Genomic DNA, 19,270 nt, shown 5'->3' with positions numbered 1-19,270 from the left:
AGGGAAACAAACCACGCTTGCTGATGCCTTCAGACATGTGATGAAATTAATCTAGGCTGTTTAACTAGTCAGTAGTATTTTTTTAAGTTAGTCCTGAAAGAAACGTGCGTATAAGGTAGCATTTTCCTTCCATTCTGTCTCTGAGATTTTTGTCTGCTATTCATTTTTGCTCTGACATGAATGCAGGCTGCAGTAAGGACGTGTACCAGAGAACTACTGACAGACCATCAAAGACTTGAAATAAGGAGATGTAAGATTGAATTATTTATATACATTAAAAAAAAACACAGATAGGCTCTTAGATGGAAAATACGTCATACCGAGGCAAAGGGCAGAAAAGGGTTCATATATGAGGCCGTTAACCTACTCCAGGCGATAGGACCGGAGTCCGGACTGGGGAAAGAGCATGAACAAAGCAAGTGGCATGGGTTGTGTACAGAGGGAGTTTCTCTGAGCCCAGATACAACGAGCAAAGACATAACAATTATAAATTCAAACTCTATTTTTATGCCAGACAAAATGCTAGATTCCTTTTATATGATATTCATCTTTATTCAATGCCCCCCCCCCAAGTGCTACCCTCACTATGAGAACTGTATAGATCTAGAAACTGGGTTTGCAGAGGCTAACGCAGAATTCTACCCCTTCCTCTTCCTCCAATATGTAGTCTAGCTTTACTGCATTCTTTTATGTCATAAAATAATTAATTAGTTGTCTTTAACTCTATATGGAACATTATTGCACTATCTCAGTTGTAATTCCCTTTGTTCAACCATAGCTTCTCAATCACCTCTTGAGATCCTTTTCTGTTTTGCTTCAGACTCCTTAAATATATCTTTTCAACATTAACAGTGGAGATGGCATCTCAGTCCTTTTCAAGTCCAAAACTGTGTAGAAATGAGGTGCTGAACAATTGTTTGCTAATGTTGCTAATATCATGAGTAATAATTTTCCAATGCTTCCAGAGGGGAAAATATGTAAGACTTAGATGCCCCATGAGTTAAGGTAAAAACATATCCCTATTAAAGCAGAAACTGTCTGGTTTATATTTGTATTCTCCCATAGAATTAATCTGCCACCTGAAATGCAGTAGGTCTCTGATAAATCAGTTGTCAACAAATAATAGTAGCTATGTAATTAAGAATAATTCTTAGAGATGATTCCTCCAATACTACTGGTTAATATGTTCAAATCAACCTTGCAAAGTGCATAATTGCATAAAAACTAGACAATTTGAAATCGGAAAGATTTCTTCCAATAATTGTAGATGCATTTTGTGAGCATCAAAGACACCCCCCCCCCAAAATCCTATTTCATTGATACTAGAGATGTTTTTGACCCTGAGAGTCTGTTAGGCAAAAACAGTGATCTTCATCATGTCAGATAGATAAAACTGTCAATATTAAATTTAGAAAAATGGTCCTAACTAATTAATTGGCTAGGAAGGCAATTAAGAAAGTATCAGATAATGTCCAACCATTTACTCAACACTCGAAGACTTAGTTCAGGCTATCAATCCCCAATTTCATCTCCAATAGTGATGCACAATTTGCTGTCACATCATAAAATGAAAATCTGCTTCTCTAATGTGAGTGTGTGTCAGTCCTAGTTCCCCATTTATCTCCTTTGCTATGCCCCCGAAGAAACAACCTCCCTTCCAGCCATCCACATCACTAATGCCCCAACATCTTACAAAGTTCAAGTGGTATCCAAATCTAACGAAACTTCAAGAACTTAGGCAGAAAACAACAGCAACACATAATTTTCAGGGAGATTATAAAGATTATTTCCAATTTTGCTTGACATTAACAAGATATGGAAATATAGTTACTGGAGATTAAATAAAGACCCATTGATTTTATCAACAAAGCAGGAAATAGCTCAGAGTTCTACAAGTTTTCTTGCCTTAGAAGACATTAAAAATTGGTGCCTTCTATGACCCTTCTGTCAATATTCTTTTACTTTGGAAGCAGTAAAAGTTTTCAATAATGGAAGCAAAGACTCAAATATTCAAAGCAGTATGAATAAAACATGAAAACAAATTTATAAAATAGAAATTCCTGTAGACGATAAAGATTTTAAATGATGTTCATTGACATTTGAACATGATGTAGACAATAAATATTAAAATGATCTTGAAACAAATGCCATTTCAAACATTTTCATGCTCTCTCTCTCTCTCTCTCTCTCTCTCTCTCTCCCCCTCCCTCCCTCCCTCCATCCCCCTCCCTCCTCTCTGTCTCCCAGTGCTAAAGTATACGTGGATATGTGGATCTAGAAATTTATGTTCATTGTAAAAGGGAGTTTAATTTTGTAAACTCACCATGGAGAAACAGTTTGGCATTATATCTTCAAGTTGAACTCCCACTTACACTAAGAACCAGAATAATCCACTCCTTGATATATACGCAAAAGAAACTCTTGCACATTTACAGCAGGAAATTTGGGCCAGAATATTCACAGCAACACAATCTGGGAAACAAGCAAAAAAACCACTGCCAACAGAGCAGACGAATAAGCCAGTTCTTATGCAACACGAACATCACATAACAAGCAAAGGAAGGATCAATAGCACTAGGCAACAACAAAAAAAAAGAATGAATCTTAGCAATGCATCATTAAGTCTAAAGCATGGCAAAAGTCTAAATATAGCAAATTAAAGAGAGCTACATGTTTCAAATATACTGTAAAAATAAGGACAACTTAAAACACCAATTAGAGAAAGGTTTGGAATAGAGCAATGAGACAATAGAGGGGGGAAGAGAACAAATATGAAGAAAGGATTGAAGAAGGAACAGCGAACTGTTCATATTGGAGTCTGCTCTTTGGGCTGGATGCTGTTCAGTGAGTAGAGTTACTTTATTTTAATGAATAAATGAATGGAGTCATGAAAAGTTATGTATAGATTTTAGTGGAAATGTATTGTTAAGCAAACATCATCATGTGTACATAAGACATCTTCAAATATAGTCAAAAGGGCCTAGAATAGAAAGCAACAATATTTAATGATATACAAATGGAAGCTAAAACATTTTTATATAAAATCTGAAGACTCACTGAAGCTTTACATACAACCACAACAATTTATTAATATCCTATTATCTATATTTAACACAGTTTGTTTCAGGACATACTAAATGTAATAGTATGTTCTTATTCCAAAGAAAATTTTATATCTCATACCACTAGTATGCTTGTTTTCTTATAAACGTGGGTAAAGTGATCTTTCTTCCACATGCCCCTCCTTTTCATTCCAGGAAGCATCTTTCATTACCAATAGTACACAAACCATTGATATTTCTAATCTTAAAATACTTACTTTGAATTGTGATGGTTTGTATATGTGTGGGCCAGAGAATGGCATTATTAGGAGGTGTAACATTGTCAGAGTAGGTGGTCACTGTGGGTGTGGGCTTTAATACACTAGTCTTAGCTGCCAGGACAGGAGTATTCATCTAGCAGCCTTCAGAGGAAGATGTACACCTCTCAGCTCCTCCTGAACAAGGCCTGTCTGGATGCTGCAATGCTCCCGCCTTGATGCTAGTAGACTGAATCTCTGAACCTGTAATCCAGCTCCAATTAAATGTCCTTCTAAGAGTTACCTTGGTCATGGTGTCTATTCACAGTCGTAAAACCCTAAGTCAATTCCAAATATTTATTTCCATATTACTTAAAATATCCTTGCCATATTTATATTTCTGGGTGAAAAGAAGTCAGTACAAACTGCCCCAAATCTTCCTTCCTGTCCCATCTCTCCTCTGCTGTATTCTGATGCACGGAAATTGTCAGAACCATGAATTTTCCCCTAGCAATTCCACTGTTCTCACTAACTTTAAAAGTTATTTTTTGTCTTCCATTTTAAAAACAAAGTTTTAGTTCATGAAACACACTAATATTTTATATTCTATATTTAGTCTACACCCTCAAAGTGACAATCCATCAGTGTATCTTTTGCCAAAAATAACTATAAAAATTTCAAAAATGGTCATTTGATTCTATGGATATATACACCATTTCTCTATTCATTAGTACAAATGCATATGCTCCCAAGTAATCCCTCCTCCCCTCTCTCATGCATACACACACAACACACACACACACACACACACACACACACACACACACACTTCCTATCATGCATCAAAACTGTTTTTATCAAAGTCATCTACCTCATACACATTGCTAAATCTAGGGTCAGCTTAAGCCCATGTCTCTCTTGATCTGTTTGTTGGCAACTGTCATTTTTTCTAAATCACACAAGCCATCTTATTCTCCTGCTAGCACTTCACAGAATACTTCTGCTCAGACATCCTTCTAGTTCTATGCCTCTTAACATTGGAGCCATCAGAGCCCAAAGATAAGTATTTGTGCATTTCTGTATCATCTTTAATCTCTTGCAACCTCTTTGGTCTTAAGACAGCAAATACCATGTGTGTTGACATACATATTTCTCTTCAGTTGCAAGATACTCTCTTTGGTATTTAGCAAACGTTGGTTTTATTGTATGCACATGCAAATCATTTATCCAAGCCTCTAAAGGGCTTCTGCTATCATGCTGATGATGGTATTTCTTTAGATATTTAAGCCAAAACTTTACTCAGTCTCATTTCTTTCATTCCTCACAAACCCTGCATTATAACTGCCATGCTTCATCTTAAAAGACAAAACACAGCCAGAAGACAACCAAGTCTTAAAAAATCAACAGATTACTCTGCCACTTGTCTGGTCCAAGTGTTAATCACCTGGTGCCTAAGTGATTTTTGAAAAATTCCCAAACTTCCCTGCTTCTTTCTGTTCTTAGCACACCTTCCCTAATGAGCCTTTCAAAACTCTCCAGATCAGGATGTGCCCCTGATATAATGCCCCCAATCCAATCTTATCTAGCTTGACTCAGAGTGAAAGCAAAGTCTACAGGCCTGCCTACAGAGCTTTGTAGAACCTCTTCTTTGTTATGGTCCTTTCTTCCTCAGCACTTTCATCTACACTGCACCAGCCCCGACTTCCAAGCTTCACAGCATTGCCTGCCCCTAGAGCTCTTGCTCGCCAGAAGACCTCGCCCCAAATGTGCCCCATGTTCTCATGCCTCTGTGATCACTTTTCAGGTACCACTTTATCAACAAAGCCTTCCTAACTGTGGAATTAAAACCACACCCACCTCAGTGCTTTAGATTCCCTGACACCAGGCACACTGCATAGTTCACTTGTTTTGTGTAATAATTCCCTGTCTCTTCTACTGGCAAGTGAGCTTGGGAGGAAACTTGGACAGTCCCCTATAACTTTAAACACCACACTTGCTCAGTTTCTCAGAATAGAAATCACGGAGCTATTTTTACTTCCCTTGATCATTCATATTAAATATATCATCATTTTGTTGAATTAAACTCCTCAAATTATCTCATCTTTGTCCATTTATGTCCATCTTTCCTACATCTACATCATTTCATGTGACCATCTACATAATGAAGAGGCACAACAATCACAATACAACCCTGGAACACAAATGCTGCATCATGCATCATGTGGTTTCCTGTGCTTCTAAACCTGTCTTTAGTCATTAGCTACATGGGTCCTTTCCCAGTCTAGGTCATGGTAAGTTAATGCTTTACCTAACGAACTTCAGTGGCTCCCAAGTTTACTAAGAGACTCATCTAGAATACTTCATAGAATCCTCAACAGATCTTTTATGACCTGGCTTCTGCTTATAATTTTCACCTAATGCCATAATAAATCTGGCCCTACTTTAGAACAAGAAGGGCACCAGAAACTATTGATTCTCATAATCACACCAATCTATTGTCCATTTATTCATAATTTTTGTATGTCTGCTTGTTGGGTTGGTTTGGCTTTATCGGTTGTTTACTTGGCCAACAATAACTTTTCTCTTTCTCTCCTGGCACCCTTTGCTGTTAACTTGAAAGATTTGTTTGGCTATCACTTCTTTATAGACTAGATTCCTTTCCCACTTTCTATTTTGATGCTACTAAATTGTCCTGCCATATTATCATTTACTTATTTGATCTTTGCTACTTTTATCTCTTTGTATTGCTTAAAGGTAAAGTCCATGATAGATAGTGTTGATTCCAAATACTGTCTTAAGACCTCCATATTACTCCTTCTACATAACACTGTATATACATAACACTGTATATAAACACTGGTATAACTAATGAATCAATTGGTGACTCAGGGAATGTTGCTTTCTCTTTCTGTTCTTCTCCTTAAAATATTCATTTGATGGATCAAGGACCTCCACATAAAGCCAGACACTCTGAAGCTAATAGAAAAAAAACTGGGGAAGACCCTTGAGGACATCGGTACAGGGAGAAAGTTTCTGAACAGAACACCAATAGCGTATGCTCTAAGAGCAAGAATTGACAAATGGGACCTCATAAAATTACAAAGTTTCTGTAAGGCAAAGGACACCATCAAGAGGACAAATCGGCAACCAACAAATTGGGAAAAGATCTTCACCAATCCTACATCAGATAGAGGGCTAATATCCAATATATATAAAGAACTCAAGAAGTTAGACTCCAGAAAACCAAACAACCCTATTAAAAAATGGGGTACAGAGTTAAACAAAGAATTCTCACCTGAAGAACTTCGGATGGCGGAGAAGCATCTTAAAAAATGCTCAACTTCGTTAGTCATTAGGGAAATGCAAATCAAAACAACCCTAAGATTTCATCTTACACCAGTCAGAATGGCTAAGATTAAAAATTCAGGAGACAGCAGGTGTTGGAGAGGGTGTGGAGAAAGAGGAACACTCCTCCACTGCTGGTGGGGTTGCAAATTGGTACAACCACTCTGGAAATCAGTCTGGCGGTTCCTCCGAAAACTGGGCACCTTGCTTCCAGAAGATCCTGCTATACCACTCCTGGGCATATACCCAGAAGACTCCCCACCATGTAATAAGGATACATGTTCTACTATGTTCATAGCAGCCCTATTTGTAATTGCCAGATGCTGGAAAGAACCCAGGTATCCCTCAACAGAAGAGTGGATGCAAAAAATGTGGTATATCTACACAATGGAGTACTATTCAGCCATTAGAAACAATGAATTCATGAAATTCTTAGGCAAATGGATGGAGCTAGAGAATATCATACTAAGTGAGGTAACCCAGACTCAAAAGGTGAATCATGGTATGCACTCACTAATAAGTGGATATTAACCTAGAAAACTGGAATACCCAAAACATAATCCACACATCAAATGAGGTACAAGAAGAAAGGAGGAGTGGCCCCTGGTTCTGGAAAGACTCAGTGAAACAGTATTCAGCAAAACCAGAACAGGGAAGTGGGAAGGGGTGGGTGGGAGGACAGGGGAAGAGAAGGGGGCTTGCGGGACTTTCGGGGAGTGGGGGGGCTAGAAAAGGGGAAATCATTTGAAATGTAAATAAATTATATCGAATAATAATAAAAAAAAAAAAAAAAAAAAAACGCAAAACAAATAAAATTAGAAGATAAAAAGGAAAGGAAAAAAAAAAAAAAAAAAAAAAAAAAAAAAATATTCATTTGAGGTATGATTATTAATCATGGTTTGACATTCAATTAATAAAGCTAGCACATGACATAGGAACTTTCAGATTGAGACACAGATCATCTGAAAACTTCATAAGAACAATTAGGTGTGTGCCATAGAAATAGACCAAGTTCACCCAAATGAATACAAGTTTCCATGTTTCCTCCTCCATTTTAAATATTATTTTTCTCTTTGGGGTGTTATATTGATTATTTATCCTTAACTGAGTAACAAGAGTTATGCTCAGGACAACTGACTCTTGGTACATAGTACTATGCGATGATGCCTTGAAAATAGACATACCCATCAGCTGTCTTGAAAGACTGCAAGATGTGATATGAGCTGTGATTTTGTCCATTATTAGCCTTAGTTATTGTGGACAATTCTATAGGAATTCTCTCAGCCTCTTCTCTAGCAGAGGGATAATGCCTGCCTTGAGCATCTCTGTGTTTCTGAAACAATCCTATTATTTAAGACCACGATGCATTCCAGTAATATGAAGTCCTACTACACTAATGAGCAACCTTATGAAATTAATGGAAGTCTTCTCTTTCCATATCAGTAAGGTTATGGAAGAGGATCTAAAGCAACCGCCTATAATTATCATATTAATTGTTTGAGATTATATGCCCTGTTATGTGCCCTCAAGACTGTATGTGTACCTTAGAAAAGTAGAAAATAGGCAAAGGCAGGATTCCTGAACTATCTTCCTGTGGCTAGCTACTTAGTTTTATGAAGCCATATGACTGTGTTCAAAGAGGACAAGAGACAGAAAGAATGACTTTCTAGTTGCTCTGTGACAAAGTCAACGTGGGTGCCACTTCTAAGCAGGAACAAGCTACATCATCAGCATGATAGGAACTGGCGCATCAGAAGCTGAAAGACTTCTGCCCTTCAGAAGTCCATTCCAGCTTCTCTCTGCTGTCCTGCTCTGCTCCCCTTTCCCCTTCCCCCTCCCAAAGGGAGAATGTGGAGATGAGAGAGAGAGGAGTTCCTGGAGGGATGAAGAGAAGAGAGCCATTTCAGCTCCCTTTATCTCCCCACGGCAAGCTGTGCTGCTGAGTTAAAAATACATAATTTGGTTTCCAAATCTATTTCAACCTCTGCCTGGCCGACTGTGTAGTCACAAACCATCCCGTTGCAATTCACATCTTTGCTTTCAGCTTTATTTTAAATTGAACCCGGCTAAGTTGTATAAACAGATAAAAGGTAAATGTCCCACAAAGAGCAGAAATGGGATTAAAGGAGGCATATTTATAGTGTGCCGTGGTCAAAATCTGAATGGTTCTCATTTTTAAATGCCAAACTTTCGGCAAAGTATAAAATGTCAAGTCATGGAAGGGATGAAATCTACCTGGTAAAAGTAATGTTCCCTTTTTTTTTTCAATAGTTCACAATAGAACTTCCATGCAAACAGATATTCCATGTGCTGCAGGTGATAATTATCCTTCTGTCTTGTTTGGACCACTACATGCTTACAGAGAGTGGCCCATTTCTAAGGAGCCAATCATCTCACTACAGAGATCTGTGAGCAGGGTGAAAACATCCCTTAGACTGTATTTTTATGGTAACTTCGTTAGTAATTAATTATCTGCTAACACTCAAAGAAGAATAACTGCAACCCTGGCCCATGATGATTTATAGCACTGGTCAGGTGAATGAGGCAGACCACTCGGCGATGTCAAGTAAGACGACTGATAATTGCATTGAGACACTTAGCCGCATTGTAGTTGACGGGAATCTAACTCTATTATTATGGTCTACCCAGTGTCATGGGAGAGAGTACATGGTAAAAATGCTCCTATATAGCATATCCCTTTCTTCTTTTTTAAATAAGTTGTCTTACAGCCAAGAGAACATATTTTTACTTTCAACACTTACTAATAAAGTCATGTAGAACTAGCTATAAATTGTGCTTTCATTTATGAATATTTAAGGTACATATGAGTTATATTTTCCTTACTTTTGTATTTAAAATGTGAGTTTAAAAACCCTTCTGGGAAGATAAAGCCTCTTTTATTGATATTCTACAGATTCAAGCCATATCATGTGATCTAGAACATTCTCCACAAAACTATTTTTGACATAAAATGATAATTTCCTAGTCACTTATGAGAGCTCACACTTTGACAAATGATTCACTTCTCTAATGAAGTCTCTCTTCAGATCTGCCTGAAGGCAAAGGTAGTGTGGGCAACCTAGACCTGGAGAAATAACGGGAACAAGAGCGGGAGAACTTCCATCTTTCCCAACCATCTTTATCACTGGCAATGCCCAGACACCAAAGGAATCACCTCACTACTTTATAGAGTTTTGTCACTCCTTCCCCCTCCCCCGCCAAAAAAAAGATAAAAGAAATGGATTGAAATGCTGGAGACCAGAACTCAGCCTCTTGATAATGTGTTATGTTTGGCCACCCCCGACCTTGCAAATCCTCTCTTTTAGTGTCTGGTCCTCACCCCAGTCTATCCAAGTTTACCCCATGATTCTTTCTCTCTCTGTCCATACTCCTTGCATCTCACATCCTGTGTGTTCTACCCCAGGGTCCTATCTCATCTGTTCTCCCACTCTCTCCCTCCTCCACTGCCTCAGCTGGAGGCAGAGAGCCCCGCCCCCATGCTGTAAGTTCACCTTTTACTCATCATGCCACCCAATGTAGGACATCAAGTCAATCTACTAGCTTTATCCTGTAACTGCCACAAACTGCCACCCAGGGTTCAAGTCCATAAACTCAAGTTGAACCAGCCTAACTTTCCAAACCTGTCACATGGGAACAGCAACAACTTTTCCTTGGAGTTGCCATGAGAGTTAAGAGTAATGTACACAAAATGTCAATCTAGTTGAAATTAATTAAACAAGCACAGTAATAATGGCTGTCACTGTTACCATTCCTATCGGTTCAAGAATTTAGGCTACTTTAAGTCTGACATCCTCTGGTTTAACTCATTTACAGAAGAAAGCGCAGGACTTTGCATTCAGAAGAGTGAACCAAGCTGAGCAGGGTCTTACCCAGTCACATCTCCCTGATGAACAGAACCACTAGCCTGGATTGAGGTGAGTTCTTGCTTTCAGTGCGCCCAGCACTTCACAGCAAGCTTACTATATAGATACCCGTTGAATATTCAAAGGAAGTATGGTATGAGAACAAAATGTGTGTCTCTGTACGATGCACTTCACAGGTATTGATTGAAGGAGGAAATAAAGCTATTCACTTCTGAAGTCTTAGAGGAGAAAGGCCAAAGACCAGCTCCTCATAAAAGTGAGAAGAAAGGACAGAGCTCCCCAGCAGAGCAGCCAGCTTCATCTGTGTGCCCCAGATTCCTGTCCTAGGTAGAACACAGGGTGAACCCTTGGCAGAGACAGGGACACGTGGGAGGAGAAGACCTGAGGCCAGCTGCCTCAGGAGCAGCAGAGTACCTGGGCAAAGTGGACAGATTCAAGGAAAATCCATGCTCAGGCTCAGAGAAGCCAGGCAGCCACAGGGAGTTCATTTTTGACTTCCCAGCCTCCTCTACCCTGCAGTCAGGTCTCAAGAGGTAATTAGTGTGGGGGAGGCCAAGCTCCTGAGGGGGCGGGGAGATGGGAAAGTACGGATGGAGGCGGGCTTCTTGTCCTAGGTCTCACTGAGGAGAGGAAGAGAGAAAAGGGGGGGAGGCGCTGGAGAGAATGACTGGTTTTCATTTTTGCACGTGAGGCGTACCTAATGATATTTCCACAAATAGACAGGCAGACCAGAGACGGACAGACAGAGCACACTTGCATGTTTTCAAACAATCCATACCCCCAAATCCAGGTCGCAGCCTGTTGTCATAACCATCCAGCAAACTGTCCAGGATACGGGTAAAATTTTCCGGGCATAATTTCTCGTCCTTTGAGTTCTGTCCTGGGGATTCGTTTAAACTGCAAGTGCAAAAATAACAGGGGTGGAAAAGACTATTTTAAGAATGGGATCCGAGAACAGGTGGAAAAGGGTTGCCTTCTAGGGAAAGAGTCCCTGGCCTTAAGCTAAAGAAGGGTTGGGGGTTGGGATGTGGAGAATCAAAAGGGTCAGGAAAAGAGCATCCCTGGGCAGTAGGCACCCCCAGACTGCAAAGTGTCCTCAGGCAGCATGTACTCCAGCACCCGCGCTTCCTGAACCCCACTTTCCAGCTTTCCAGTGGTCTCTGAGTCTACTCGGTCAAAGGAAACCTTGGCTTCAGCTCATAAGCCACTGAAGACAGGAAGACAGGTTCGCTCCGGGAAGGAAGAGTGGCTAGAGGGGTGCTGTGGATTTGGCCACTTGCCCACCTTCCCCATGCACCCCCTATGCAACGACCCCCACCCCCCACCTCCTCAGAACTCACCAAGCCGCCAGGCACAGGAAGTGCAGGAGGGCGAGGCTGACCCCGGAGCACAGCGCGATCGCGGGTACCTTCTGGACAGAAACCATCTTCGCAACATGCCATACTTTAAGCCTGTTCACGTTTCCAGCCTCTCGAGATGCCCTGGGCAGGGTGCGAGGAGAGGGCAGAGTGGCTCCCGCGGCGTGCGCACACTCGCGCTCACACTCGCCCGCGCTCACACTCGCCCGCGCTCCTCCAGCCTAGCCGCGGTGGGCGTGTGTGTGCACGCGGCCAGGGGAGGCGGGACCTGGGCGCCCGCCCCCTCCCTCGCAGCTCCGCTCGCGCCCAGTGCAAGCGGGAGCCCGGCGCTCAGCTCCGCACCTTGTCGAGCCTGCAAGCGCTGCTCGCCGGTGAACTTGGGAGCTCCTGCCACGCGAAGCTAGGCAAGTTTGTTCCAACCTGTAACTCAGGGGACGCTACCCACGGTCCTTAGTCCCTGCTCCGGGTCAGCGACTTCACAACCCCAGTGGGTGTCCTGCTCCTGTCCCGGGCTGACTTCTTTCTGCTGGACTCCCTCCCTTCACCAGGGTTTTGACTGGAAACAATGAAGCGCCTTTCTCATAGGTTGTTTGAGGACTTGCCCGTGCCCACTGCGGAGGATGTAGGTGGAGAAAGGGCGGGATGAGAGGCTTTGCGGGGCGTGGCGGTGGGAGGTATTGGCAAAGGGAAGAGAACCCTTATGGGTACCACAGTCTTCTGGGGCGGACGGGGTCGGGGGAGAGGGGTCAAGGGGGCGAGGTGGGGAGTGGCAGGACGCTGGGCGGCCAGGCAACTAAGAGAAGGGGAAATTCTACTACCTGGGACGCACTTTTGCCAAACTGTTGGAGAGTTATGGAGAATATTGTCAAGGCGTCTGTGGGGATAGTGTTTTAAAGATAACAGATTTTCTTTCTTTGCCCTACCCCCCTCAAGGCACACTCATGTCCCATCCCTCCAAACCCCGCACCTTGCAACTCTACCCAGGAGTTGCAAACAGACTGTTACCTCTTGAAACCCTTCTCCTTCAAAATGGAACTGATTGAATCCCAGAAGTTGACAGCTTTATGAGGGAGGCAAAGGTGTCTGGGTTGGCAGGAGAAAAAAGAACTAGAGAGAGAAAGAGGGGGCTGGGGGGGGGCTTGGAAGGATGGAGGGAAAGATGAGGGGAGGGAGGAAGTGAGAGAGGATATGAGAGAGTGAGGGAGGATAGGAGGGAAGGAGAGAGGGAGGAAGACAGAGAGGCAGAGAGGCACAGAGACAGAGAGACAGAGACAGAGAAGTGGTTTCCCTCATAACTTGAAAAAGAACCCTAAGCAGGGTTTAATGTTTTGTGGAATAAAAACAAATACTTGGAACAGGCCTTTTTTAAAAACACTAATTGCTAATTATTGAGGGGGTGTCCTTAGTATGATGCTCAGGACTGTTTCCATATATGTGTCAACGGCATAAGTAATTTCCATACTATTGTGTTCTATTTAGAACACTAATGACTTGTTCAAATTTTGAAGGCTAGTGGGGTGCTAACATATGGAAAGGTTAGAAAAGAGTTGGAGGGGTGTGATTCCCTTAATTAATTCAATCTTTAAGCTTCTTTTTTCTTTCCAAAAGAAGGCATATAGTGTCTATAAAGTGAAGAGCTATGAGTTCCCATTGGAGTCTTCCTTCTGAATTACTGCCTTGTGGAATTTATTAGACCTCCCATAATTCCATCTCTGATACTCTTCTCCTATGGACTATAGTCTGGAGTCTCTCGCTGTCTGTCTGCCATTCCTGTGTTTACCTCTCGTTACAGCACAGGATGTACAACCTATCAGTAACTATGACTGGACAAATAATCAGTGCTTTCCTTAGTCAGAGATCTGTCTTTTTGAGAAAAAAAATCGTTGTTTTATTTATTTACATTTCAAATGTTATCCCCCTTCCCAGTTTCTGCTCCAAATCCCCCCTGTCCTACCTGCTTCTATGAGGGTGCTCCCTGAGCCAACCACCCACTCCCTGCTTCACCACCCTAGCATTCCCCTATGCTTGGGCATCACTGGACCAAGGGCCTCCCCTCCCATTGATACTCTGTTACATATGCAGTTGGAGCCATGGGTCCCTCCATGGTTGGTGGTTTGGTCCTGGGAGCTCTGGGGGGAGGGGGTCTGGTTGGTTGATATTGTTGTTCTTCCTATGGGTTGTAAACCCCTTCAGCAGCTCCTGCAATCCTCCCCCTAACTCCTCCCTTGGGATCCCCATGCTCAGTGTGAGAGTTGGCTGCAAGCATCGGAATCTGTATCAGTAGGGCTCTGGCAAAACCTCTCAAGAGACATCCATATCAGGATCCTGTCAGCCAGCACTTCTTGGCATCAGCAATAGTGACTCGGTTTGGTGGCTGCATATGAGATGGATCCCCAGGTAGGGCAGTCTCTGAATGGCCTTTCCTTCATTCTCTGCTCCACTCTTTGTCCATGTATTTCCTTTAGACAGGACCACTTCTGGGTTAAAAATTTTGAGAAGGGTGGGTGGCCCCATCCTTCAACTGGGGGCTGTGCCTACCCTCTCCATATGGACTCCACAGGTTCTTTCTCCCCTTTGTTGGCTATTTTAGCTAATGAGATCTGACTTACTAATTCTGATGAAAACCAACCCCTCTTCCTTAGGAAAACAATTGAAGACTCACTGTACACTGCAACAATGCCCTAAAACATTGTCCATGTGCATTCTCCATACATTGTAATGTAAAAAGCACAATGCTCACAGTAGACTGTGTTATTGCTATTGTAGCTACTGGCCAGCAGTGGGATTCCTAGATTATATGGTAGTTCAGTCCCTGGTGATTTCTATAATGGTTGTGTCAAGTCTCAGCCACAGTGTAGGACCTTAATCTGGAGATTTAAAAAGAATCTACATCCATAAACATTTCATGATATCAGTGGTTACTATTGTCCAAGCAATTATTTTTATCACATACTTGTCGCAGACTTAGTTGATTTAGTATGATTATTTGGAAAAGAAATTAGAATTTTGATAGTATTTACATCGTATCTGAATAATATATGTAATGTGAAATTGATAAAGTCAATACTTTTAGGGATTTTGAATTACAAAACATTTTGTATATTTATCTGTAATTGAGTTTGTCACTGACACTTTGACTTTGTACTTAATCATCTCTAAAGTCCCACAATACAGTAAGAAATATTCTATTTCCAATACAAACTTTTTATTTATTTGAAAATCTGATGTTTTCTAAGGAAAGGGAAGAACACAGTTTAAAGGCCATTTGTACTGGCTGGTTTTGTGTGTCAATTTGGCACAAGCTGGAGTGATCCCAGAGACAGCAGCCTCCCTTGAGGAGATGCCTCCATGAGATCCATGTGTAAGGCATTTTCTCAATTAGTGATCCAAGGGGGAAGGCCCCTTGTGGGTGGTGCCATCCCTGGGCTGGTAGTCCTGGCAAGAAAGCAAATTGCTGTGTAAGCCAGGGGAAGCAATCCAGTCTGCAGCAACCCTCCATGACCTCTGCATCAGCTCCTGACTCCAAGTTCTTGCCCTGTGTGAGTTCCTGTCCTGACTTCCTTTGGTGATGAATAGCAATGTGGAAGTGTAAGCTGAATAAACCCTTTCCTCCCCAACTTGCTTCTTGGTCATGATGCTTTTGGTTCAGGAATACAAATCCTGACTAAGACACCAGGGAACTCAATAGAGGAATCACCAAATCGTCTGCTTCTTTATAAGTAGTTAATAACAGAGAACAATTATTTTCTTAGAATTTGAGTGATTAAATGGGTTCACAGTAAGTACAGAAATCCTACTGATTACCCTTCTAAAATAGCATGACCAGGGCAATTTACAGAAGGTTGGGTTTATTTGCAGTACAATTCCAGGGGCTTAGAGTCTATGGTGGCAAAACAGAGGTGTCAGCTGGAGTCAGAAGTTGAGAGCTCACAACTTGACCCTCATAAAACAACTGGCATGTCTTTAGATTCTTACAGTCACCTCCAGTGACATACTTCCTCCTAAACATCCCAAACAGCTCCAACTGGGAACCAAATGTTCAAATGCGAGAGTCCATGGAGGAATTCTCACTAAAACCACCACAGAAATGCCTCTAAAAGTTCCTAATTATCTGTGTGTAAATACCCTAAAAGTTCCTATAGAGTTCTAAGTATTAGAATGAATACTCCCTTAACTGTGCTAATAAGTTCACATGGTATACATGTATATATCCAAGTTTCCAGAGAAACCAATTATCAAGTTATGTATAACTCAGTGTCAAATGGCAGTAGGTAGTGGGGAAAAAAAAAATCAAGCATCATCTGCAGATGCTGAAAATCATTGAAGTTGTTGCCAAATTGCTATATAATAAACACAATGCTGTGTCACATACCATGAAACCTCATGCCTGTTTCAAAGGCCATTAAAACACACCAAAATTTTTTTATAAGGAAGCACAAGGAGTATTTTTGTTATAGTAGAATATTATAAACAAATCAATATTTCATGAGGAAGTGCATGAGGACCTCTCTGCAGAAACAGAGTGTTATGATCTAACACACTGTTTCTACAAAAAGTTGTTTTTATAGGTAAAATTAAAATTAATATCACCTTGAATGAGCCCAGTCTCAGCTGATAGAATTAAAACTAAACTCATTAGACACCGAGTAACTAAGAATACTTCCAAGAATACACTTTGAATAACTTCCAAGCTGTGGCTGTGTTTTATTCAGTGGTTTGGAGACCTCTGAAGACATGACTGCCCTGGAAAACAGATTCTGCTGTAGTCTTGAGTTGCCATATTACATTTTCTCTTAGGTGACCAAGCACCCACCACATTTAGCTTATGTTAGGCTTTTCCACATCATGAATTAGTTCTGTTGTTCTTGAGACAGGATCTCATTGTGTAGCTGCTGCTGGCTTGGCCTGGAACACAGTGGCTCTGGATTCTGAGACAGCCACCTGCTCTGTCTTTTGCAAGCTGTGATTAAAGATGTGCACCTCCATGCCAGACAGGAGTCAGTTCTTCAGAGTGTGGATTCATGGGGCTGGGGAGGTGGCTCAGTGGTTAAGAGAACTTATTGCTCTTACTGAGGACCTGGGTTCTGTTCCCAGAGTCCACACTGGGTGGCTTGCAAATCCTTGCAATTTGAGGGTTCCGACATCTTCTGACTTGTTTAGGCCCCAGCATACTTGGACTCAACATGCATAAAAATAATTAAGTAATTTTAAATGTGTATGGATACGTGTAAGGTGATAGATAATAACAGATCATCTAAAGCCTACTGCTTCTACTTCTTTGGTGAGTGGTGCCATAGATAATACAGAAATAGCAGGTTAAATATTCATCTAACATTGTAGGTTCTGCTAATATTTTGACGTTTTAGTTAAATTATATATTTTCTTGCTTTTCAAGTTCCAATGATTTGTTCCAAAGATGATGCTAAGTTTCTGAATATCCTTGACACTTATAACAGATTATCTTATTTGTCTTTAAATTATGAATTTTGTGAAGCAGTCATATAGTTATGACCTATTTATACATGACAGGAACACATGTATAAATATTAAGTATAGTAATTACCATACTTTAATTTTGTCTCTTTCAATGTTTTTTTATCAAATACTGCACCTGTATTGGAAAATAAAAACTGCTAGCCATCAGAAACAAATTATTTTTAACATAATTACTTAATTACTGCACTTTTAAAACACAGATTTTTAAGTATAAAATGGTCTAAACCTTTCCCAAAGAAATACTTCCTTGAAGGCTGGAGAGTTGGCTCGGAGTTTAAGAATATTTGCTGTTTTTGCAAAGGAAGTGAACTTGGTTCCCAGAACCCAGACAGATGGGTTATGGCCACCTGTGACTCCAAATCAAGGACATTTGTAGACACCCATCTCTCTCTCTCTCTCTCTCTCTCTCTCTCTCTCTCTCTCTCTCTCTCTCTCTCTCTCTCTCACACACACACACACACACACACACACCTCCACAAACCAATAAAATAAATCTTAAAGGTCTGCCTTATACACTTTGGGAGAACAGCACTGACTGAATATATTTGGCAATTAAATCGGTCCAAAAGGCAAAAACGTAGAATTTACTCTATATTTTCTCCAGTCATATTAAAGCATTTGCATAGTGTATGCTTTTCTATCAGTTTGCTTAGAGTGTGCATGAAGGGATCAATACCTCAGAAATACTCATAATTAGAATGAAACAGCAGTTTAGCCTGATGTTTGCATGTCTTTTCCACTCCTTGTTCTATACACAAAAATTTAGCTTTTCAAATCTTTAAATGAAAAGAACTCTTAAGAAAGAGCAGTCGTGGGTTAGTTGTGGGTTACTTTATGCCCTTTTCTCTGCTTTCACTTTCTCTCTCTCTCTCTCTCTCTCTCTCTCTCTCTCTCTCTCTCTCTCTCTCTCTCTCTCTCTCGATTCAGAACCTGCAGGAGTCAGGGCACATAGACTAAACAATCTGAGCATCATAGGTATACCCCAGCCTGCCATCAGTTGAACAGAGTGATCAGAACTAATCCATGCACACCGGTGAAGCCTGAACAGAGCCCAGTGGTGATCTGTGCCGCCAAACTGCTCTTCATTACCATCTGGTGGCTACTGCATGGAGTGGCATTACCATAAATTTAAAAGAGACTTAAAGAGATTGAGTGTCAAGCAAAAGAACAGAGGGAACGTTAAACACAATTGACGGTATTAAAAATATAGTAGGATGGACATAAAGGGATTTTATTTATAATTTGCTTTTACCATAAAAATTCAATGTTGAAAAATCTTATTCACTGGAAGCAATGTGTTAGTGGGTAAAAGTTCAATGTCTGATAAATAGGATACATAAAAGCATGAAACTGTGCATCATTTTTATTTGTTTTATAACACAAAAAGGTAAGGTCAGTGTTTTTTCTTTTAGTGACAATGTTTAGAGTCTATTAAATCTTTCAGTCATACACACAGCCTTCTGTGTCATTAGCCACAGAAATGTCCTCTTGTTTTATCTACCCACAAAATATCATCTATCTTTAAAATTTAATTTACACAGCGCTTCATTTAAGAATCAATGACCACCAGGTAAGAGTTTTGTTATCTGCTGCTATAGACAGTTATTGAACATCTGTCAATCATTTGCATGATTGTTTCCTATTGAGATTCCCAACAGTGAGGATGGTGGTTTGTTTATTCTCCCAGGCAGGGTTCAAGTCCTAAATATTTCATATTTATTTATGTAAGGAATGAATCGAGGAAGAGCCTACTGTTATGTAGAGAGTTTAAACGAAAGGCAACTTGTCATAATGCTGGCTTCTCAGATGCCAAAGCAAGTATAAAGATTTCAGAGAGGGAAAAATATCCACGTTGACCTTGTATATATCATATCTGCTGGGGTCTTGCA

The 19,270-nt window shown here is 40.8% G+C and overlaps 1 protein-coding gene across 2 annotated transcripts in view; it reads right to left on the bottom strand.

The window, feature by feature from the left end:
- The window catches only part of Gabra4 (gamma-aminobutyric acid type A receptor subunit alpha4), an 89,098-nt gene extending 76,829 nt beyond the window's left edge, over positions 1-12,269 (bottom strand). For both annotated transcript variants that reach the window (XM_052198546.1, XM_052198547.1), the window contains exons 1-2: positions 11,868-12,269; positions 11,225-11,424 (exon numbers count right to left, since the gene is read on the bottom strand). In XM_052198546.1, coding sequence (XP_052054506.1) covers positions 11,225-11,424; positions 11,868-11,953 — 286 coding nt within the window. In that variant the 5' untranslated portion in view covers positions 11,954-12,269. The remainder of the gene's footprint in view (positions 1-11,224; positions 11,425-11,867) is intronic.
- Between the last annotated feature and the right edge of the window lie 7,001 nt (positions 12,270-19,270).

Source organism: Apodemus sylvaticus, chromosome 11 (assembly GCF_947179515.1).
Source record: "Apodemus sylvaticus chromosome 11, mApoSyl1.1, whole genome shotgun sequence".
Taxonomy (NCBI): domain Eukaryota; kingdom Metazoa; phylum Chordata; class Mammalia; order Rodentia; family Muridae; genus Apodemus; species Apodemus sylvaticus.
Note: the sequence above shows the minus strand (reverse complement) of the source record. Positions and strands in the feature narration are given on the sequence as shown.